This window comes from Haliotis rubra, unplaced genomic scaffold (genome assembly GCF_003918875.1).
Source record: "Haliotis rubra isolate DU_JTF1 unplaced genomic scaffold, ASM391887v1 Scf557, whole genome shotgun sequence".
NCBI lineage: Eukaryota > Metazoa > Mollusca > Gastropoda > Lepetellida > Haliotidae > Haliotis > Haliotis rubra.
In genome coordinates, this window is record NW_025767254.1 from 589,666 (window position 1) to 615,435 (window position 25,770).

The 25,770-nt window shown below is 41.9% G+C and overlaps 2 protein-coding genes across 8 annotated transcripts in view; both read right to left on the minus strand.

Annotated features, from left to right (window-relative positions):
* Positions 1-15,109, minus strand: part of LOC124253869 (deoxynucleoside triphosphate triphosphohydrolase SAMHD1-like) — a 44,435-nt gene extending 29,326 nt beyond the window's left edge. For 5 of the 7 annotated variants that reach the window (XM_046687724.1, XM_046687722.1, XM_046687721.1 and 2 more), the window contains exon 1: positions 14,822-14,949. In XM_046687724.1, the coding sequence (XP_046543680.1) occupies positions 14,822-14,843 (22 nt within the window). In that variant the 5' untranslated portion in view covers positions 14,844-14,949. Of the gene's footprint in view, positions 1-14,821; positions 14,951-14,973 lie in introns of those variants that run through there. The other 2 variants (XM_046687725.1, XM_046687726.1) reach the window with 2 other exon arrangements.
* Positions 1-25,770, minus strand: part of LOC124253871 (deoxynucleoside triphosphate triphosphohydrolase SAMHD1-like) — a 271,358-nt gene that overhangs the window by 178,151 nt on the left and 67,437 nt on the right. The gene's annotated exons all lie outside the window — the stretch shown is intronic.

A 25,770-nucleotide genomic window follows, 5' to 3' on the forward strand; every position in this document is an offset into this window, starting at 1 on the left:
GTACAGTTTGTTTGGTATAGTCTATATTGTATGGTGAGTGTAAGTGTACAGTTTGTGTGGTATAGTCTATATTGTATGGTGAGTGTTAGTGTGCAGTTTGAGTGGTATTCTCTATATTGAATGGTGAGTGGTAGTGTGCAGATTGTGTGGTATAGTCTATATTGTATGGTGAGTGTTAGTGTGCAGTTTGAGTGGTATTGTCTATATTGAATGGTGAGTAGTAGTCTGCAGATTGTGTGGTATAGTCTATATTGTATGGTGAATGTTAGTGTACAGTTTGCGTGGTATAGTCTATATTGTATGGTGAGTGTTAGTGTACAGTTTGTGTGGTATAGTCTATATTGTATGGTGAGGGTAAGTGTACAGTTTGTGTGGTATAGTCTATATTGAATGGTGAGTGGTAGTGTGTAGATTGTGTGGTATAGTCTATATTGTATGGTTTGTGTTAGTGTGCAGTTTGAGTGGTATTCTCTATATTGAATGGTGAGTGGTAGTGTACAGATTGTGTGGTATAGTCTACATTGTATGGTGAGTGTTAGTGTGCAGATTGTTTGGTATAGTCTATATTATATGGTGAGTGTTAAAGTGGATAGTCATTGTGGTATAGTCTCTTTTCTGTACAGTATGGTGAGTGTTAGTGTACTACTTGTTTGGGGTGTGGTATAGTCTACATTGTATGGTGAGTGTTAGCATACAGATTGTGTGCTATAGTCTATATTGTATGGCGAGTGTTAAAGTGGACAGTTTGTTTGGTATATTCTGTATTGTATGGTGAGTGTTAAAGTGGACAGTTTATGTGGTATAATTTATATTGTGTGGCGAGCGATAAAGTGGACAGTTTGAGTGGTATAGTCTGTACTGTATGGTGTGCCAAACTACACAGTTTGCGTGGTATAGTCTGTATTGTATGGTGAGTGTTAGCGTACAGTTTGTGTGGTATAGTCTGTATTGTATGGTGAGTGTTAAAGTGGACACTTTGTGTGCTATAGTCTGTACTGTAAGGTGAGAGTTAAAGTGGACAGTTTGTGTTGTATAGTCTATATTGTATGGTGAGTGTGAAAGTGGACAGTGTGTGTGGTATAGTATGTACTGTATGGTGAGTGTTAAAATGGACAGTTTGTGTGGTATAGTCTATATTGTAATGTGAGTGTTAAAGAGGAAAGTTTTTATGAAGTATAGTCTGTGTTGTATGGTGAGTGTTAAAGTGGTCAGTTTATGGGGTATAGTCTATATTAAATAGTGAGTGTTAGTGAACTGCATGTGTGGTATAGTCTGTATTGTACACTAACACTCACACGGCAAATCTGGCTAACATCATCCAACACTTCAAGCTTCTTCACCATGGATATGCTGACGATACACAAATGATGGACAAATTCAAACTCAATAACCTTCAGGTTTCCTTCGACGCATATCTGATTGTACGGCAACAACAATGTCATGGATGACAGCAAATAAGCTGAAACTGAACGAAGAAAAAACAGAGGTGATGCTGATTGGCACTAAGCAACAGTTGTCCAGAGTAGAAGAACAATCCATTCTGATAGCGGACACGGAAATAGTTCTCAGTGACCACCTCAAAGATCTGGGAGTATTTCTGGACTCACACCTCTCCATGGAGAAACAGGTTACCCACATCAGTAGAACCTGTTATTATCATCTTCGATCCATCAGCAACATTCGACACTTAATAACCACAGAAGCTGCAAAGGTACTTGCCCATGGTCTAATAACATCAAGACTAGATTACTGCAACAGTTTGCTTCAGGGCATCAGTGGTAAACTGCTATCTAAGCTACAGGTGCTGCAAAATTCTGCAGCACGGGTCATCACAAGAACACCAAGACACGTGCACATGACACCAGTGCTCAGAGACCTCCACTGGTGCCAGGAAAAGCTAGAATAGAGTTCAAGCTTCTCTGTATCACATATCGATGCCTCCATAACACCAGCCCTGACTATCTATCTGAACTCTTGACTCCACACACTCCAGCACGTAAACTACGATCAAGTGACCAAAATCTCCTCCAAGTTCCTAAATATCGACTGAAGGCATTTGGCTCCAGATCCTTCTCCAGCACTGCCCCTATCCTCTGGAACTCACTTCCATCAGAGTTGAAACTGTGTCCAACTTTTGAGAAATTCAAATCAAGACTAAAGACCCATATGTTCTCCAAGTATCATAGTGACATTTAACTCCACTCAACACTCCCTGACTTTTATCTTTATACATTCCCATTGTAGCGCCTTGAGCAGGCATATCTGTCTTGATTGCGCGCATTATAAATGCACATTTATTATTATTATTCATTATTTTATGGTGAGTGTTAAAGTGGACAGTTTGAGTGGTATAGTCTGTAGTGTATCGTGAGTTTTAAACAGGACAGTCTGTGTGGTATAGTCTATATTGTATGGTGAGTGTTATTGTACAGTTTCTGTGGTATAGTCTATATCGTATGGTGAGTGTTAGTGAACTGGTTGTGTGGTATAGTCTATATTGGATGGTGAGTGTTAGTGTACAGACTGTGTGGTTTAGTCTGTATTGTATGGTGAGTGTTAAAGTGGACAGTTTGTGGGTTATAGTCTGTATTGTATGGTGAGTGTTTAAATGGACAGTTTCTGTGGTAAAGTCTGTACTGTAAGGTGAGAGTTAAAGTGGACATTTTGTGAGGTATAGTCTACATTGTATGGTGAGTGTTAAAGTTGACAATTTGCGTGGTATAGTCTATATTATGTGATAAGTGTTAAAGTGGACAGTATGTGTCTTATATTTTATATGGTATGGTTATTGTTAAAGCGGACAGTCTGCGTGATATATTTTATATTGCATGAGGTGTGTTAAAGTGTTGTCGTATAGTCTGTATTGTATGGTGAGTGTACGTGTACAGTGGGTGTACAGTATTAATGTACAGTGTGTGTGGTATCGTCTCTATTGTATGGTGAGTGTGAGTGTACTGCTTGTGTGGTATAGTCTGTATTGTATGGTGAGTGTTAGTGTACAGTCTGTCTGGTATACTCTGCATTGTATGGTGAGTGTTAGTGTAGAGATTGTGTGATATAGTCTGTATTGTATGGTGAATGCTAAAATATAGAGTTTGTGTGGCATAGTCTATTTTATGGTGAGTATTAATGTACAGTGTGTATTGTATAGTCTGTATTGTATGATGAGTGTTAGTGTAATGCTTGTGTGGTATAGTCTATATTGTATGGTGATTGTTAGTGTACAGTCTGTGTCGTATAGTCTGTATTGTAAGGTGAGTGTTTAAGTAGAGGGTTTTTGTGGTATTGTCTGTTCTGTATGGTGCGTGTTAAAGTGTACAGTTTGTTTGGTATAGTCTATTTTGTATGGTGAGTGTTAAAGTGGGCAGTTTTTGTGATATTGTCTGTATTGTATGGTGAGTGTTAAAGTAAGTAGTTTGTGTGTATACTTTATATTGTATTGTTAGTGTAAAAGGGGACAGTTTGTGTGGTATAGTCTATTTTGTATGGTGAGTGTTAAACAGTTTGGGTGCTACTGTGTACACTGCGTGATGAGTTATAGAATACACTAACAAGATAAATTTCAAATTGTATGGCAGAACGGACAGGGTACATGATCGAACCATTAAAGTAATGAATAAATATATAAATAGCAATATTTTTACAATCAATAGGTCTGTGCAAAGGGTTAAAAAACTGACTGTGTCAACAAGTAACGTCCCTGAATGAACTCATGGATGCTTAAAACGTAGCTATAAACCCGTATATATCACCAAAGATGAATGAAAGGCGAATATTTTGTGACAACAGTTTGGTATCAGGCTTGAGTTGACAATCAGCTGTGACATTGTTCGACTCGCAGGGACGTAAGCTTAGATTGAGTGAGTTAAGATTTATGGTCACATCGGTAATATTTCAGCCATATCGGGACTTTAACATATGACATATTCACAATAAATGAATTAATTCAGCGCCACCCTATTTTGAAAAAAAGGTGTGATGCTACAGAAAAGTTAGGGTATACCCATCAATTTAATCAACCTGCAGTTAACTCATTGAGCCCGAGAGACCCATCACTACTCAACACCTGGAAGCCCTCGCTGATTGCCCGCTCTCTGTGCCGAGACTAATTAGTGCTAGTCACGCCTGATTTCCCTGGCAGGTTTCGGGGATCACAGGAAAATGTCTAGTCGTACAAACAAGTCCTGATTGTTTAATTGTGTCGTAAAGATAAATGCCGAAAGAAATCAGGTGTGAATACATGTCGTGTATTGCAAGCTTTATGTAATTCTATTGCATGTTTCTCTTATAGACCTTTTGTCGGCATGTACATTTATATTTTATCACAATATGCATACACATGTATTCTTTGTATGTAACAGATGAGACACAAGTTAGCAAATTCTCTCTCTTATATCTTTGTGTGAGGTTTAAATTTACAAAACATCTATAACAATGACATACTGTAAAGAAGAATTTACTTTCATACTTTATAATCTTCGACGAAAATAGCGGTTTTGACGATACATTTCTAGTGTTTGCGAATTATTTTAATAAAAGTACTATATCGCTAGTCTTTGACTAGCACAAAGCACATTCATAGCATTGCACTTTATTTCATACAGATTTAATGCAGAAAACATACGTGACCATACAAAAATACATATACAAAATGTATAATAAAATTTTTCTTGCATAGACATAACACAAAGAGTCACGTGATAGGGCGTCATCAAATTTCCCGAATAGAATGTTCGGTATCTCAACTGTTCAGTATAGTGGCTGGTCATATGTTATCTGCGACCAATCGTATCATGAGATACCAGTCACAGAGGAAAGGACAGGTGATGGGGCGTGGGCGAAATTTCTGAAGAGTAGGTTTAATATAATTAATATAATGGATGACATTCCGATGGATGATTTGGGTGCTGGTGCGCTCGATGATGGGGATTACGTTGAAGACACCTCATTCATGGGCGACACCGTTAGCAACAAACCTTTAAAGCAGACAGTAGACGAATATTACAACACACTGAGGCGAGAAAACAATTACGTCGAACCGTTAGTACGAGACTATTCAAAGTTCAAAATTGACAACGAAGGGACACTGCGATTAAAAGCTCATCCAGAGATCGATCTCATGAGCAAACACACGAGAAAACCACTTGCCTTGTCTCCGCTAGCCAGTCGTCATGGTGGACAACTGAACCGCGATGAATTAAACATGCAAGATTACGGCGGTGCACCACCCAAACAACTTCCACCCAGTAGTTCGTGATCTGCAAAACGTCAGGGCTGAACTCAGCAATGCTGGAGTTTCGAATTTCCTGTTCGAGAACTGTGAGGGCTAGACAGGGCATTGAAAACAATTCATGGAGAACTCGTCAACAATATTGGGAAACTGAACAAAATCGATGAGCACATCACTCACGAGAAAATAAAACTAGGTTCGGTCCAAGACGACGAGTCTCTGAAAACCATCATCGAAAAACGGTTGCACGACTTACAAGACGAGAGACGGATTCGATTTGAATCCGCTTCCGCGAATCGAGAACGACTCCGATCTCAAATCAGCCGTGTGCGGGAAAAAACATCAATCGAGTCCTGAACGAAGACACCACGTTGGCCGAAAGGATCCGAATTTTGTTCCGAGAGCGAGGGATCACCATCGCCAGCGTTCTTACAGCATTGGGTTTCATCATATCAACCCTGGTCGTAGCGCTGACGGGGGGTTGAGGTACACCAACACCCCCAACCCCACCAAGTGGTGGCGACGCCAGAGACTGGGTAAAAAAACACCTGAAATCTCTCGGGGAATCCCTGGCTTAACTCGCCGGTAAAGCCGCCGAAGCGCTTCCGGGAATCTTGGGGAGCATCGTCTCGTGACTGTCGCGTGGCTCGGTCAAAACCTGTGGGCGTTCATCATCGCTGTGGCTGGGCTGGTGTATGTGGCCACTAAGGAAGATTTAGCCAAATGAGGCAGACCCCGACCGTGATCCCACCAACCACTAGCACTGTTTTACGATCGAGGTGTTCTTTCTTTTCAGCCACCCTGTGTGGTTGAAGGAGGCTGTGTGGGTGCTGGTCGAACCCTGGGCTCCAGGGATGACGTCACTATACCCAGTTCACCGGTATTCACCGTGGGTGTGACGTTTAAGACATTGATATCCGGATTGATACCCAACTTTTGATCGGTGGTGGCGATGACTATTTCATTGCTGTATGGATTCTTGGTTGCATGTTGCTCGGGGCCATGTACAATCCTACTCCGAACATTTTGTCGACTTTCGACCGGGCATATTCCAACACGTTTTGGTAGCGTTGGATAGCACTCGGTAGATCAACTGGAGTATTGATAGCATCCTCGACGTTGACCACGAACTGTTTCTGAGCGTCGTAAGCCGTCCCTTTGCCCATGATGTTGGAACGCGTTTGCCTCTGCGCTCCCAGCAGCGCCCACACGTACGTTCGAATCGAGTCGTTCAAGCGTTCTGTGCCGGCATGAGTGAACCCTCTCGACGTGTCCAGCATGAACATTTTTCAATCGTCCACAGACCCCAGCTCAAACCTCAAAACACGACAATCCTTGCTGTCATCGAAAGCCATGGGATCATCTCTCCACTCGTTACTCGTGACGTAAGCACCTGCATACGTTTTACCACCCCATTCTTTCAACTTTTTTGCTGGCTTCTACGAGGGGCATATTGTGAACGATAGGAATACCCAAACACCAATCCGTGTTTTGATTGATTTCGAATTCGTTGCAAATTCTTTCATATGCCCGTCGATCGTGCGGATTGTTTACCGCATCCCATGCTTTGTCCTGTGGAAGCGGAGCGCTGATTTCTTGGAGGATACGCCTAATCTGGTAGTACACGTGAAACATAAACACAGACTGACTCAGCGGACCATGCCGAGTGTCACTCAACGTTACACCGCACCCCGTTGTAGAGCACCACATGGCAAAATTGAATTGATTCTGCCAGAACTGGGCTGGGTTGTTAAACCAAGCGTGTACCATCTTAACATTCATCACCGAAAACCTGTAATTTTTAAGCACATTGATAAATGGTGCTTTGAAATACAACCCATCTGCATCGACCACGATCTTCATGTGTGTGAAATTGGAAGCGCTTACGTTATCGCTTTTAGAATAAAACACATGTTGAATTGTTATATAATATATAATATATACTTCCAATATGTACGACCCGTGAAGATCCGGGGTAGAATAGGTCTTCAGCAACCCATGTGCTTGCCATAAAAGGCGACTCTCTTGTCGTAAGAGGCGACTAACGGGATCGGGTGGTCAGTTTTGCTGACTTGGTTGACACATGTCATCGGTTCCCAATTGCGCAGATCGATGCTCATGCTGTTGATCACTGGATTGTCTGGCCCAGACTCGATTATTTACAGACCGCCATATAGCTGGAATATTGCTGAGTACGGCGTAAAACTAAACTCACTCACTCCAATATATACTTGACGCTTCCGGGAATAACGAGCGGTTCAACTGCTGCACGTAATCGATAACACGTCCGGCCAACTCGAAGTCGCACTCTGTGATGTCACCTTCTACCCGCGATGGGCCAACATCAACAGCAAAAACAACAGGCTGTTCGTCAACCAAATAACGGACGGCTACTATAGTGTGTGCTCTCTCAACGGAGAAATCTTCAAACCCGTGGGAGCCAAACTCAAAATGAACGACTCAAACGGCACGGACGTGTTAGCCAACAATTGGAAAAACGACTTGAGACTCAGTAAGCCATTGACTAAAATGCTCGGGTTTTACTTCGAAAGACATTCCACCAAAAACCACCGTGACCAGCACGAAACTACCAGATCTTGTTCCCACCGTGAACTCTGCCTTCATCTCAATCAGCTGAGCACGACGGACAACCTTCAAGGTGAACGCCCTTTCAAGCTGTTGAGAGCCGTACCGGTGAAAACGGAAAAGTATAACGATGGCAGAACCGAATCGTTTTCGTCGCGGCAGTACAAGAAATTAACCTGGGGCACCATCTCGGAATTAAAAGTATCTGTTTTAGATATAAAACATAATCCTGTGAATATAGGATACCTCAGCGTGACGCTGCACATACGATAATGACTAGCGTCCAAGGTCCCAGAACGGCCATGCGATTGAAAAAATATGTTAATATAGCGGTCTGCGACCTCGGGACACGCGCAGATTAAACGAACCAGGAATAGACGGTAAACTGTATGCCTTCGAAATGAAAAACAATATTTAAAAACGCGTCAAAGTTCCCCGCCCCGTCGGTGGATCTGGCAGTAACCTAGACTATGTCGTCGATACATCAAGAGCTGTCAGCAACACTCGTTACGACCTAGTCCTCAATGACGAGGAAAAATGGATGATATACACAGTGTTCGGCGGCAAGCTGTTCGACTTAAACAGCGTCGAGACTACGGTCATCGTTCGAAACAAGCTGTATGCCCTCGTCTTCACCGACGACAACAAATGGATTTTAACACAATCTCGCGTCGACTGGTTTCTCAACATCACACTTGGCTCTCCCTACGTGTTCACGGAAAACAAAGACCACTACCTAAACAAAGTCGTGAACAACGGAACCCTGCGCATGGCTTACGTCCCGACGCATAGGCGCAGTGTAATCATCAGTCCACTCTCGAGTATGGCAGCCCACATGTCATTGAGTAAGCCCGGGGAGCAAAACGTGGGTTGCAGGTGGTGTCGGAATTTGACGGCGAGGTCAACATCCTGGAAAGTCTACCGGCGAATTCCACGCTGGTCATCCAAGTCTACCTCGGTGAACCATCGCAGGGCGAAGTCGAAATCATGAAAGGAATCAAAATCTGGTGGACCAAACAACATCAATACCACGTTTGTTCTGTTTACATGCGGGTGAACGTCGATTCCAACACCAGTCTGCAGGGAGTCACCGTTCCCGTGAATGACACGATATCACTCACCAAAATTTTCCTACCCGACAACATACATCTCATGGAGTTCAAGTGCACACCTGAGAAATTATCAGAAAAACAATTGGAAGCTCTTTTATAACATATTTATATAGACGATGAACAAGCATCTTCCCAACGTCACACTCGGTGATTTAGGAGACACGGAGGGGTTCGATCTGCCTGGTGAGGAAAACACATTGAACGTCCTACATTTGAAAGACAACGTGTACGAGCGGGTGTCGTTCGCAGACTTTAAAGAACCTGAATGGTTGATCAACATGACCCTCACCGCACCTCATATCTCGTTTAAATACAATGATTACGTCTCCGAGATTAAGAACAACGGTATCATTCTCGGGTCTTCCATTCCAGATTCTGATGATGTAAAAGTTATACGAGTACCAGGTCACCTGGGCAGCATGATAGATTCAAACGGGTATTCGTATTTAAGGGTCGACTTCCCAAATTACCAATCAGACCTTATGGCTATAAGACCAAACTCCACACTCGTAATAGAAATCTTTCTCGGAGAAGTTCGTGATGGTTCAGAATGACAACTTTTACCTGGGTTGACAATACACTTGGAAAGTAGACCCTGGTACCATCGTTGCTATATCATCATACAACTGGGATAGGAAACCCTTACAGTTATACACCCCTTCATAACCCTCTATAGCTTTCGTGTGAACCAAGATTTACTTAAGAGTCTCACATATTTTCCTGTGCGATGACATAAACGTTATCAGCCTCAAATATACTCATCAAAAATTAAAGGAAACCCAATCAAAAAATATCTTATGAAATATATTATACACACAGGATGGGGCTGTACCCAGTCGTAGAAGAAGTAGCAAACACAATGAGACAGTTATGCAACATAAAACGTCAATTAGAACAAGATCGAGACATACGGACAGCATTATGTAAGAAATACCATAAAGCTTTCAATTTCGTGGATGGGGCTGATAGCACCCTTATGGCAGCATGGGATTAGGAGCAGTAGGTGTCGGTTTGGCGACCAACATCATAGCCGCACCCATAGTGCTGGGCATTGAAATAACAGCTGGGGTGTCAGCGTTGGTGGGGTTGGTGTTTAAGTTTGCATCCCGCAGATTACATCGTAAAGCATTGAAAAAAGAGATTCGGTCCAAGTCTAGTAAAAGCACTGCCATCAGTGAAGACGAGAAAAAAGGACATAGAACAAGGGATGCAACAAGCCCGACAAGCTTTCATTACGAAAACCAAAGCAATCATAGGAGATTCACATTAAATTGTTTCGCTGAGATCAACATTATATAGTTTATTGATGTGAAAATTTATTGCTAGGACAAACAACACTTACCTCCCTGTCGAGTGATCACAATAATGCACGTGACCAGGAAGTTGGCTTGAGTCATAGGCCGCGTGACCATCAAAGTCAAAGCTGTTTATTGTACAAAAGGCCTCCGGCCCATATACATTGGAGTTTTACATATACATTATACATATGGTGCATAAGTAGTAATTAGTGATCCAAACAGCAAATCATGATACAGGCAGTAAATTATATACAAGTAGTGAAATACGATGGACCTACAACACTTTTTATCAGATTGTTACGTTTAATAAGAGCATAATAAATATATAGCGTGGAAAGTTACTGGACGGATTTTTCTCAGCTTGTGCAACCATGTCCTTGAATAGCTGATACCATTCAGCGAACTTGCAGCCTGACATAATGGTGCAGTAGCTATTCTTGTTTCTCCTTGTCGTACTCAACTTGAGTCACTGATTGTATGTGGACAAAACTGATTTGTCCACATACAATCCCAGTGACTCAAGTTGGGAATTCCGGGTTCGATTTGATCTCTAGCACCCTGTGTGTATGTATGTGTGTATCTGTGTATGTGTGTGTATGTGTGTATGTTTGTATATTAATATATATACATATGGATAGATGGATGGGTGGGTGGATGGATGGATGGATGAATGGACGTACGTACGTATGTATGTATAGATGTATGGATGGATGGATGGATGGATGGATGGATGGATGGATGGATGGATGGATGGATGGATGTATGTATAGTTGCTCCTGACAAATTTGCTACTGACATAATTGCAGCTGCCATTCTTGCTCTTGCCATACTTGCTGCTGACATATTTGCTGCTGACATACTTGTTACATGACCCTTTCAGTACTGTTCCTTCATGTGCACATGTTGAAATTGACAGTTTCAGGTTCTCGACGCGTATAGCAGGTCTAATGCGGCGTAAAGCAACATTCACTCATTCATTCATACTTTCTGTTTTCTTGTTTGCTGCGACTAAGTATCGCTTAATAATATGTTCAACGCTTTTAGTAAATTATCAATTGTATGTCTTTTTGTGTCAAACAAACTGTACAGTTCAGGTCACATGTAGACCAGCAGTCAGTCAGGGTCTATATAGGAACCTTGAACACAGTTGCACTTGCATATTATTCACATTGTCTTTGTTGCTACAATCACTGCTTGGTGTGTACTACCATTGTAATTTCCTTTGCAATCATTTGTAAACTTGGTAATATACTAACGGAAAAATCAACTGTGCATGACATGAAATTGCAAACAAATAGAAGTTGTTTAAAAAGGTTTATAAATAATCTTAAATAAATAACCTTTTTGCATGCCTTTTCACTCTTGACGGACGGACGGACGGACGCATGCATGCATGTATGTATGTGAGCTACTTTGTGTGTTCTGTGTGTTGGACTACTTTGCGTGTTATTAGTGGTGGACTACTTTGCGTGTTATTAGTGTTGGACTTCTTTGCATGTTATATGTGTTGGACTACTTTGAGTGTTATATGTGTTGGACTACTTTGCGTGTTATATGCGTTGGACTACTTGCGTGTTATATGTGTTGGACTACTTTGCGTGTTATATGTGTTGGACTACTTTGCGTGTTATATGTGTTGGACTACTTTGCGTGTTATATGTGTTGGACTACTTTGCGTGTTATATATGTTGGACTACTTTGCATGTTATATGTGTTGGACTACTTTACGTGTTATATGTGTTGGACTACTTTGTGTGTTATATGCGTTGGACTACTTTGCGTGTTATATGTGTTGGACTACTTTGCGTGGTAAATGTGTTGGACTACTTTGCGTGTTATTAGTGTTGGACTACTTTGCGTGTTATATGTGTTGGACTACTTTGCGTGTTATATGTGTTGGACTACTTTACGTGTTATATGTGTTGGACTACTTTTGCGGTTATTAGTGTTGGACTACTTTGCGTGTTATATGTGTTGGACTACTTTACGTGTTATATGTGTTGGACTACTTTATGTGTTATATGCTTGGACTACTTGCGTGTTATATGTGTTGGACTACTTTGCGTGTTATTAGTGTTGGACTACTTTGCGTGTTATTAGTGTTGGACTACTTTGCGTGTTATATGTGTTGGACTACTTTACGTGTTATATGTGTTGGACTACTTTGCGTGTTATATGCGTTGGACTACTTGCGTGTTATATGTGTTGGACTACTTTGAGTGTTATATGTGTTGGACTACTTTGCGTCTTATATATGTTGGACTACTTCGCGTCTTATATATGTTGGACTTCTTGATGTGTTATATATGTTGGACTACTGCTGATGGAACACAAATTCCTGAAAAGGCATTAAAGACTTATTCTATTCTATGTGTGTGTGTGTGCGTGCGTGCGTGCGTATGTATGTGTATGTGTGTGTGTGTGTGTGTGTGTGTGTGTATGTATGTATGTATGTATGTATGTATGTATGTATGTGAGCTACTTTGTGTGTTCTGTGTGTTGGACTACTTTGGGTGTTGTATGTGTTGGACTACTTTGCGTGTTATTAGTTTTGGACTTCTTTGCGTGTTATATGTGTTGGACTACTTTGCGTGTTATATGTGTTGGACTACTTTGAGTCGTAAATGTGTTGGGCAGATTTGTGTGTTCTGTTTGATACACTCACCATAACAAGTAGCAACAATTGGTAGCATGGACCAAATATGCGATGCAATAAGTGAGTGAGTGAGTGAGTTGAGTTTTACGCCGCACTCAGCAATATTCCAGCTATATGGTGGCGGTCTGTAAATAATCGAGTCTGGACCAGACAATCCAGTGATAAACAGCATGAGCATCGATCTGCGCAATGGGGAACCGATGACATGTGTCAACCAAGTCAGCGAGCCTGACCACCCGATCCCGTTAGTCGCCTTTTACGACAAGCATAGTCGCCTTTTATAGCAAGCATGGGTTGCTGAAGGGCTATTCTAATAGACCCGGACCTTCACTGGTCGCAATAAGTGAGAAAGTATTCGGGAAGATGAAAGACGAATGTGCTAGGACACCTATTGCTGAGTACGGTGGATTAAGACCAAAATGTATTCTTTAAAGAAAGCTCACCGTAGTGAGATAAGGAAGGCTAAGGGTGTGAAGATATATGTCGTGAAAAAAACAAATAAAAAACGAACAATTCAATGAGAACATATTCAATGGACGAACATTTAAACACGAAATGAATACATTGAGAAGTGACAAACATAGAATATATGGTTTATGAATGAATAAGACATTGTTGTCGCCAATAGATACGCAGCGATGGGTTACCGATGACGGTGTAAATCCTTACGCGTAAGGTATCTAGAGAGGTAAAGCCGTATCAATGGGTACTATATATAATTCTTCTCGCACAAATCCCCTGTCTGGCCCGTCCTTAAGGTAATACAAGAAAAGTTCGTATTGTCCATGTCCATCCAGTTAATGTTATACGTTTTAAAAGGCCAAACTGGGTCAATTGAGCGGCGGGACACCAAATGATGATCCGCTAAATTTATTGTGTTTTGTGGTGGCTGGGGGCAGAACTGAGATGAAAGGGCTTAATGACGGGGGATATCGCGTATATCCATACTCGTTCTGGGCATTTTATACACTGACAAGTAAAACAATGCCTGAGAAGACTCTGTTTAAACAATGCCTGAGAAGTCTCTGTTTAAAGTAGTGGCTATTGTACAATGCTGACTATATCATGTAGGCGTTTATTAATGACTATCAATATAGTGGTGCTACCAGGTGGTCAACAATAAGATGTACATTAGAACGTGCTCGTTTTGCTGGCTGGTCCAGGAAGGACGTAGAAAGATAGTACAACAAAGTACAACAAATCTTAATGGTTATTCGCGATAGGTCGCAACAGCTAACTGCACTAGAGCTTGGCTGCTTAAACTACAGACCTTGATGCATTTTGTTTAGTTTCTTGCAAGAAGACTCACGTTTCGTCCCCATTGTTATTACCAGAATTTCTTTATCAATAAACTTAGAGGTTTGCATTGAGTTCCCCACATACTGCATTAAGGAAATTCACGCTCAGTTAATTTAGTTCATGGAACAATGAGCATATCCTGTTCTACTGGTTGCTGGAATGTTAAAGTGATACTCACTTGTTTTCCAGAAAGGGAAAACTTCAAAATGGAGTGTTCATGTGAGAGTATGTATTTATGCATGCATATGTGTCGCAGGTCCAGGTTTTCTATTGTCAGAGACAAATATTAAGAAGGCGGAATTTTTAAATTGTTTATTTGTCTGTGATGAGAAAGATGCATGGTAGCACCTTATAATGAAATGATGTGTCACAGACGTTACACGAAGTCAGTGATCCGTGAATAGTGATGCAGCGGAATTTATAATATATACAATTGATGCCTTTCACACTGACTGACGTGCTATGGCAGTGCAAAGTTGAAGTTAGTAATAGTCATAAGCGGGGTTTTACAATATGCATGATCTATACACGAGTATTTACTAACTTGCTTACGCTACCTGATTCGTACGTTAGTAACATATTATATATAATTATTATACTAGCAATTACAGATAAATGAATATGTAAGGAGAGTGTTTACCTGTAATGGAAAAGATCAACATCTAAAAATGGCCGTCATACGAGGCTGACAGGTAACATTGTAATGTGTAATTCAAGTTGTCACTACGTCAGCCGTAGAAGCCCGCTAATTGGCTGTGAGCCAGATAATGATAGCGTTGCTCTCAACCTTACCTGCCTCTCCTTTGTGCTTGCTTTCTCAAAGTTTATACTCTCTCGCCCCAGCCCCAACCCCAGCTCAACAGTAATGTTATGTGCTTCTCTATTCCGACATTTCCCTATGGAGATCGCCTCGGAGTTATGAACCGAACACGAGATCACTCGCATTCCACCCCCGTAATCAGAGCAGAACATATTACTACTTCTAAACCATAAAGGGAGGGTTAGCGATGAATTGGAGTGTGTGTGTGTGTTTGTGAACACCCGCGGTTCCGTGCCATTGTAAACCGGGGTTAATGCGTGGAGTTGCACACGAGGTATAAATACTCATATACAACACACATTCCAACATTACCCCTAGTAAACCATAAAGGGAGGGATAGTGAAGAATTCTGAAGAAGTTTGTGAATGTTTTAACATCACCATTTTGAGCATGGTTTAACGAATCCCACTCCACAAGAGACACTACATTTCCCGCGACCGAGTTTGAGAAGAAACATGATACAAATAATCGACGAGATTGAGTCAGCGTTATCACTCACACGTTGGAATATCTTCTCACACTAGCATATTTTTGTAATATCCCAAGATTTGAAGTCGGCGAATCAACAGGAACTTAATCTATCAATTTCCAAAAAGCATTGAATCAGTGAATGAGGAAATTGTGATATAGAAGTGGAGAACTTATATAAGCAAGATACCCGGGATGTGACATATCACCGATGTATTACCTTAAGTATCAATGCAGAGATTTTCGGGATACGCGTTTTAAGACAGATCGCTGGGTAGGAGAACTTCATCACATGCTTGACGACACACTTCACCTCCAGCGTTGATAACGATGTCACAAACACTAGCTCATGATTATTATGACCCAAGGAAACCCAGAGCCGCTTCAGTGGATTTCAAAAGTTTATATCGCCGCTGGAGATCGAAACGATCCCAACATCAACCCAACCACAGTTAAAAGGTGGCTTAACGCGCAAGACGCTTTATAATCTTCATAAAGGATCACGCAGAAGATTCAAGAGAAACCGGTTATCGTTGGTGGTGTCAACGTCCGCCGGCTTCCATCTGATTGATGTTTCAAACATAGCCGACGCCAATGACGGCGCAGAAAATACCTGCTTATCGCTATCGACTGTTTTTCAAGATTCGTTTGGATCAACCCTGTTAAGAACAAGAGGTCGGATACCATAGCATCAGCAATGAAGACTATATTTCAATCTATGAGGAAGGTTCCATTCACATCTCAACAGACAAAGGTACAGAATTCCGAAATAATGAGGTGAAATGAGTCTATAGTCAATATCACCTGAAACATTTTGTAACACAGAATAATGATATTAAAGCTTATTACGCCGAAGCGTTTCATACTAACGCTGAGAACCATGCTTTTAGGTATTTTTACGATAAGAGAACTTATCGTTATGTGGACATTTTACAAGACATGGTATATAACTATAACCACCGCCCTCACACCTCGCTGAAGGGAAGGGCATCGGCAGAAGTTAATCACAAGAACGAAGCCGAGATATTTATGACAACACACCGCGTGCGAAAAGCGAATTAACAACACCATCTTCACATCATCACCCCAAACCTTTTGCGTTTAAAATAGGTGACCTCGTACGACTTTCGACGAACAAGAGGACGTTTGAAAAGGAGGCCGAAAAGAAATGGACACAGGAAGTTTTTAGAGTCACCCACCGCGAACGTAGAGACGGCATCCCTATATACAAAGTCGAAGATTTACAATCAGAACCCATTACAGGTGTATTCTATCAATCTGAAATGAACAAATTTCACAAAGATCCGGACGTAGTGGACTGGCGTATAGAGAGAATTCTGAAGTATAGAACTGTGAAGGGTGATAAACCGTAAGGGAGGATCAAACAAGCCCCTCGCTAAGGGTCTGGTTTTCCCAAAAGTTTAATTCGTGGATAGACAATCGAATTGAGATAACATAATCAAGACACGTGGAATAATCCAACCTCCCACCTAAGCATTAACGATGAAAGATGAATGGATTGTTGCTCATAGTGATAATAGTTTATTATATTTCCCAGACAACCAACCGCACAAGTTTTCTCTGTATTTACATCAACCGCTCCGGTTGGAAGGTCATTGGACAATCGTTCTTCGTGAATTTTATGCCAAACGAAGCAGAGGAGGAAAAAAGTAGAAAGTTACAGATGATATGCTTTACATAAACTGTTCTGTGTGTGAACCCATAATCGTAGACGGTGAACGACGACCTCTCCTGCGACGGGTAAAGTCAACTTCAGGCTCGGCATTTTTAACATGGAACATTAAAATTCAAGAACCATACAACATAGACGTTCGCCTCGTTTACGACACGATTCATCAAATCGATGTGTATATAACTGACGCCCATAACGAACCAGCCACATTCTTAACTGATGTGTCTTCACTAACGCTTCAACGTAGGCGATATCCGTTTTTGATTTAGGAAACAATACCATACATCATCACCTCATAAGCAATCGACCTAATTCCCGGAAAGACGAAACGGATGAGGGGTTGTATATCCCAAATATATCTCTATGGCGGAAATACTATGCGGATGTTGCAAAAGGAAAGCACATCGCTACTGACTCATTTCACCACACCAACGCAACCGAACATAATCAACAGTACCAAGTTAGTACATTTAACCTTAAGCCCGGTTCAAGTATGATCACTCTAGACCACAGCTACCCAGTACGTAACCTACTTCCCCCGCCACCATCAGCCATCACACACTCGCCGACCGAGGGTGAACACGCCATACCGCAAAACGATATAAGAATAGTGAGTCCCAGCGAACAGGTTGTAGACCAAGCAAAACTGAGATAAGGCGGAACCCTGACTCGGTTTCAAGAACCGCTTTTGAGAAGTCGGCGATGAAGCGTGGGAATAAAAAACACAGATGAACAAAGACAGCTCACAGTTCGAGGAGATCTGTTGCTCGGAAAAGATCAAGTACCGATAAGCGTGTCCAACCCAGGGTGAAGATTTCCAAAAGGAAGAAAAGCTCAAAAAGATCATATCCGCGTATAAAGAAGAAGAGGACAATAGAGGATATTTTTGGTTAAACATCATGTCGGCTTTAATTAACGATTCTAAGTTTTTACAGAATCACAACCACCAGAACTGTCATTGTATAACTTACCCCCAACTCAAACTGCTGTGGAAAGAACCTATCTTCAAGACTGTCGTCCTGTGTCACCGTTATCCGGAACGACAGCTCCCATCGAATCCACATCAGCAGCGTCAAACTGGACTTGAATACATTGACCTTAGACGCTCGTCTTTGTATGTCAAGTGCAAAATAACTCACGCGGACAATTCACACCTAGCTTCCGACGAACAGTCGCCCACGGTTAATTTGTTCCTCCATTCTCTTTTCTCACAAGTGGATGTGTGGTTGCAGGGTCGACTCATTAACTCAACAACCAATCACTATCCCTACAAGGCTATGATTCAAACACTTTTAAATACTTATTTAATCGATAATAAGACGAAGATGCGGGGTCAACTGTTTTTCAAAGACACCGCCGGAGAATTAGAGATAACCGACCCAAATGGAACCAACACCGGTATGTTCAACAGGAATGAGTTTACATCGGGGAGTAAGACTTTCGATCTCGAGTCTCCTTTGATGCACGATCTGTTTCAAATGAAGCGTTATATACTGAACCAAGTTGATGTGCAAGTAAAACTGTATCGCTCCAACCCTCAATTCATGCTGATGGCTACCAAAACAGACACAGCTTACGTGGTGCAAATCGAGGACATAGTGCTAAAAGTCATGAAAGTTTGTGTGAATCCCGGCGTGATATGGGGTCATAATGAGGTGCTATCAACCACCCCAGCCAAGTACCCAATCCGCAGAACAGAAGTGAAAATGTTCTCCATTGTTAAAGGACAAACCAGCATCGCTTGGGGTAACATATTTCAAGGCATTCGCCCAAATAAAGTAGTAGTTGGGTTCGTATCCGCTAAAGCCACTGGGATGGGTGACTTCCACAAGAATCCTTATAACTTCGCTAATTGGGATCTGGCACAAATCGTGCTCTTTTGTGATGGAACGAGTGTTGGAGAGTCCGGACCTATGAAATTACATTTTGGAGAAGCCACAGGACAAACCATCATCCCCGCGTATGTCAACTTTTTCGTTCGTCAGGGTGTTGGTCAACCATTAACAACATTGAAACTCTCACCACTGTTGACATAACCCGAGACGAGTTCGTCGCTGGATATGCTCTGTATGTCTTCTCATTGGATCCAGTGTTTGGACACAACGACGGAACATATTTACGTCTTCAAAAGCGTGGAACTCTCAGACTCGAAGCACAGTGCGCAACTCCGCTCCCAGAGACAGTATCATGCGTGGTCTACGCAGAATTTGATGACATTTTTCAAATAGAGAAAAGTAGAAACATTATTGGTTAGTGTAAGAAGCAATGAACTCTCATCAGCTGGAATGTGTAATAAACTGTGATCCCGTGCTGCGACACCGCGTGTTCGGAGTATTCGCCGCGAATCATCTGTCAAAACACCTTGCAAAACGGATGAGGGATTCAGCACAGTGTCCAACAGCGATTATAGTTAATACTGAAAAGTCACACAAACCCGGTCAACACTGGTTTGCTATATGCGTAGATATGAGAACGATTGAGATTTTTGACAGTTTGGGATTCGATGACGGATTAGCAAGGAATGTGAAAGAAGTGGACGACTTTGTGGATCAAATACACAATAAATCACCCAACCGTTATCCTCTCCATCACCGAGGGTTAAATTGGAGTCACGTCCGTGTGCAAAGTCAAGAGGGAAGAACGTGTGGACAATTTGTTGTGTATTATCTGCTGTTCCAGTTGAGGGGATGGAGTTTGAGACAAATCCTCAATCGTTTTTCAAGAATTAATTATATTGATAACGACCATTATGTTTACGGGTATATAATGAAACGTTATCCCCGTTGTGTTAGTTTGTCATCTTAACAGCACCCAGACGCGTTCAACAACCACATTCCCTATTTGGAGATGTTGAGGGATGAGGAAATGGAAGACTCCGATGAGGTGACACCCACGCTCCCGATCCCGTCTCCGTCCACTATTTTTATTAGCGGAGCAACCCAGTCCGGGAAAAGTTCGTTTACGAAAAGACTTATTATCCACAGCAAGACTATGTTCGATAAAAAGATAAAGAAGGTTATGTACTGTTATTCCATGTGGCAGCGGTTGTATGACGCCATCGAATCAACCTTTGCTCCCCATAACCCCTGATTGTTGTGGGTTGACTTTCACAAAGGCTTACCACGGGAAGAGGAAATTATTGAATGGAGCGAGGATCCCGGTGATCACAAACTGCTTGTAATCGACGACCTCATAGATGAGGTGTCTCGCAGCTCAAGCATGTGTAAACTCTTCACAACAATGAGTCATCACTTAACAATAACGGTGTGTATAATCAGTCAAACTCTATTCCCATCGACGTCTTATAGAAACTATGCTAGAACTATTTCGCTGAATTCCCACTTTATAGTTCTCTTTAAAAACAGGAGAGACACATCTCAAGTCGCACCGATTGGTCGGCAGATTCTACCCGGGAAAGTTCCATTCTTTCTCGATGCTTATGAAAAGGCAAAGGATTATCAACCATACGGTTATTTGTTGATAGATCTATTCCCGCGAGGTAGCAAAGCCTATGAGTTTAGAACCAACATATTCCCGGGTGAGGTGTTGACGGTACACGCACCTGAATAATAATGGACGACCCCAACATTCACCACCTGTTTCCTAACTCCGAGGCCTTCCTCCAACTGCTTGCACACACCCATTCCGACATTCAAAGGAAATTACTGTTACAAACTATGACCAATCAGCAGATGGATGCGTTGTGTGAGATTTGTTTGAACATTCTGACGGGGAACGTTCCCATATCAGAAGCTCATAAAACTCAACTACGAAAGAAGAAAACTTATTTACGCCGGATTGTGGACAAGTCGGTGAGTCGACCGGTCACCAGAAAACTCCTTCTACACATCAGGAACTTGATACCGTTTATCAATTCTTTACTCGACGACCACTTGTTTATTAACTGTTCTGACGAAGAGGGAAGCGATACGGAAGAAGTAACAGGTGAAGAGTCGGAAAGTTGGTTACCACAGACGGGAATTAATTCACCGTGTTAAAATGACTTCACCAGGAGCCGAAGAACTGGTACTTATTCCCAAGAGAAAATACGAACAGTTATTGAATAAAACCGCTAAAACTAACGCTCCCCAACCGGGTTCTTTTGCGGATGGTAAAAATAACCACCTCAATCCAGATATAACAGAAGAAGAAAGAGAAGAGGAAAACACCACCATCCTCGGTGATCGAGGTTATAATGATAATAACGAAAATCCACTCCACAGGGGTTGTGCGAACCCACACCCCGCTGACAAACACAGCACCATATCTACGAGACGAAGAAAGAAGCGAAGATACACCCCTCACACTGTTCTACAATGCTGGCTTCACTACTGACCCCCCAACGAGGATCGCTGATTCACAACGGGGCAAAAATTCCGCTTCGCTGCTGATTTGGCGTGTAGATGAATATCATAGTACTGGTTCGGTGTAGTGAACTGTGTAAGTCACGGATTGTCCTCTCTATATTAACAGTTGGTGTTGTGAACGCGATATGGGTGTATACGAGGGTTTGTATTCACCGTGTATAGCTGTAGTAGCTGTGTATAGTTATTTCGTATTGCCATGTTGGTGTAGTAATAACAATACTGCTGTGTTTAGTATATTTAGTATAATTATAAGCCGTATTCTATCTTGTATTCACCATGTATAGTTGTAGTTAAACCATGTATAGTTATTTCATACCGCTGTGTTGGTGTAGTAATCATACATACTATAAGGTATATGTTTAGTAACCATATATTATAAGGTATATTCACATTCATTATAAGGTATATTCTAGCTGTTTGATGTGTGCTAACCATCATATGTATACCGCATCGCTCTGTAGTAGCAGTAACTGTGTATTTGATACCGCCGTGATGGTGTGACTTCCAACTGTATTATGCATGCTACACTATAATGTATACGGGTTCATAATAAATCTCTTAAAATGTTCATGTGAGTGCGTCATCCTTCACGTCGGGAGAAATAGTATCCACAAACGGATTGGAGTGAGTGAGTTAGTTTACACCGCACTCAGCATTATTCCAGCTATTGGGAACAGACGACATGTCTCATCGAGTCTGACCCTCTTACAAGCTGAAGATTTATTCTACCCTCCCGATCACGGAAAAATGGGATGGAAGGCCTTTCGGCCGCTCCGGGTGTGGTGCGCATGATCATACCATCATCAACGCCACCGCATAACTAGTTTATCTCTCTCTCTCAATAATAACACACTGGTGAAAGAAACTGTACCAAAAGAGAGCAATTCAGTATTTATTATGCAATGGTTTACAATCTCTCTGATTAGATAATATACAACATATAAAACAACATACATCCCAATACATTTTACACACCAGTTTCCTCGGTTATATTATAAATATGATTGGTGTTTATTACTACACACCCACACTTCAATACTCAGTATTATAATCAACAACACACCCTAAGGACTTTATCATAGAATCATTATTAAACAACACAGTTGAGGAGGTTTGGTGATAATACAATTATACCCCCGCTCACCTCCGACTGGCGGGTTTTAATACCAGTTTCAGAGGGCGGGTGGATATTCCATCCTTTCTCACCTCTCGTTTACAGTAAAAGTAGGAAAGTCCCATGCGTCGTTGTGTGTATGTGAACACGGTATTGTCTTTTGCTCTGAAACCGATGTTTTCCGATCCAGGACTTCGTTGGTCTCTGAGAACAGCTTTATACGTTTCCACAGGATTTCTAATGTTGCGTTTCCTCAGTCCCTTTGAACTTATTTTAACGCTTTGGCCGGAACTGTCTTGTTGTAAAACGTATGTCTTGGAATTAAGGGATATCATTTGACACCCTTTGTGATCCCAGTTTAAACAATCCGGGAGTTCTCTTTGTCTCTCGCTTTTACGTAGGATTCCCAACCCGCTCTCGGGAGAAAGTGAATGACAGCGTCCGCTGCTATGTCATCCTGATTGCAAAATCCACCAATCATGTGCTGATACTCGTTCCTGTTTTCGGGTTTTACGACATCGCTCAACCACGATCCGTGAATCGCGAAGTATAAAGAATCCGTATCCATCTGCAAAAGTTCAAAATCAGCTCTACTCACGAAACCTTTGAGGAAGTCGTAGTAAAACTCCAACATTCGTTGCTTGGCATACTGCAGAATATAAATCCTAAAAAAATCGGAAGGTCTAAGGTGATTGTTTTTTTGGTGCGAGTGACCTCGAAATCCTCATCATTTAACTGACACAACGAGATAAAACGTGTGTTATTTATGTTCAACCTAGCGTCATCATCACCCCCGACGTAGACGCATTCTCGGTACTTTGATTTGTCTAACAGAATTCCTCCGTATCCGGAATTGCCGATCAGTTTAAAACATTCCCCGAGCAAAGCCAGGTCTGGGTCGTTGTCTCCCATTCTCCGGGCGTGGGTCACCTTGTCCGTGAAGGGTTTGAAACACGTCTTTCTCCCGTATTCAACCGCTTGTCGAACCTTTGTGACTGTAAGACAGTGTCTTATGTACCACCTCAGCAACGGTGTTGCTAACAACACTTTACGAGCCGTCATCCCACCAACCAATAAAACTCGATCCTTCTTGGAAAGGGAGTTTTTCGAAACATATTTTTTGCATGTGTTCACCAATCGAGGAATGTGGAACTTTACACGTGACAAACAAAAGAGACATCTCTCAAAAGTGTTCATAAAGATGTTGAGGGACGTGAATGTCCACCTCAACCATCCCAAAAAATTCACCATTAACCACACTTTTCAATAATGATTCCGCGCTGATGGGGGATTTGTTGCAATGCTCTATGTAGAACTGGTGCTGTTTATTTATAAAAATTCCAAAAATTTGGATTGTCTTTTTGCATACGAAAAAAGTAACATTCCCACACAGAAACGAGGTTGTAACCACTTGCCCTGATGTACTTTTCTGGTGATATAGTTCTTTCCAATCGCTGCGTTGGTGTTGAGGTTGAACAACGATTTCGCTTAAACACCGAACAACCCGGTTTTGCACATCCATGCCAGTAACACCCGTAATATTCGAAACAGGTCTTCGTGTTTGGATCGTATCAATCTACCAAGTAAGGCCCAACGCGTTTTTCACAACCAGTGTTCATCTTGTGCGATATTTGTATATTCTTGGTGTATGATACCCAGTCTAACCAATCATACGAAGCTGTATATCTTTCACACCATTTTGTTGGAGTGAACGCCCCGTTTTTCGCGGGAAGCCAGCGTATATAACGCCCCACTGGCAACTCCTGTCCTAAACAGAAGAGGTATAATGCGTTGCTGTCTAATCCGATGAGATTACCACAACACTTGTTTGGATTACCCCGCAAGTAGGTTTCACCGATTCGATGGAAGCGTGTGAATAATAAAGACGGACCTCCGCAAATATTTTCCTTAACAGTCTCATGTAAGTCACTGTCCTTTTCATTGAACAGAGCGAATCCCAACCCAGAATCCTTGGCTGTTTTGAACAAAAGTTTTCAAGCAACACCGGGTATGGAGATGGCTTCACTGAAAATATCTACCCCTATTTCTTTCCAATAAAACTCCTTGAGGCGAGAGATGGCCTCCACACCTGGTTGGACATCCATATTGTTGTACCACACTAACGAGTCCTTTAACGTTTCCATTTTGTTTTCTTTCCAGACCTTCTGCAGGTATGCATAATTTTCTTCAATCGTGTTAGGAACTCGTTCGAGTTTCAGCGTTGCGAGTATATCCACCTCGCTATTGGTTGGTTGTTCTCGTCGGAGTTTGTCGTAAGCCCCTCTGTTTGGATCCGATAAGGTATTGGTCTTTTTTAGGTCCGACCAGAAAGCGTCGACGGGTGGAAGCCCAGGTTCGTCCAGTTGTTTAACATCGTCCAGAATGTTGTAGGGAAAGAAGCCTTTACTCTTTCGGATTTTCATAGTTTTCAAAAAGTTTTCGTAACTAGTTCCGTGTGGAAGATATTGTGAAAGGTCCAATATTCTAAACTTTTCGGTTGTTATGCAGATGTATTGGTTGTTTCGCTTGACCATGAAGTTGTTGGATTGAGTACCAACCAACCCGAGGGTACGTGCTAGGTAGGATTTAACGAGATTTAAGTCGTAGTTAGATGAGTTAAATCCCAAAACTGGAACCTGTCGACAGTAGCAATATACGGATTCGCAGAGTTGAATCAATTGTTTGAGGTGTAATTGATCCGCCTCTGTCCATTCACCTCTGCTGAGAGGTGTTGTAGGTGACACCCGCACATCTTCTTCTTCCAGCTGTTCCCACTGATTGTATTCGGGGTTAATATCATCAGACTCCCTTACTTTTTTGCAGTAGCTTGTGGTAAACGTTGTGTTTTGACAGGCGATCTAACATTGCCTTCGAGGGTGGTTCGATGTTAACGCGGTCGGATGTTTCAACACTTCCCGCTCAATGTTCGAGGTCTTAAATCCGGGTGTTAAGCTCCTCGAGAACAGAGCGCAGTTTGTGTTACGTTCGTTTTCGAGAATCGTCAGCTATCTGAGACATGTAACCAACCATATCACTCAGTAAAGTCTGCATATCCGCACACACCATACACCGTGGTTCTGTATAACCCGGAACATTGCTACAAACACTAACCGATATCGGGTGATGT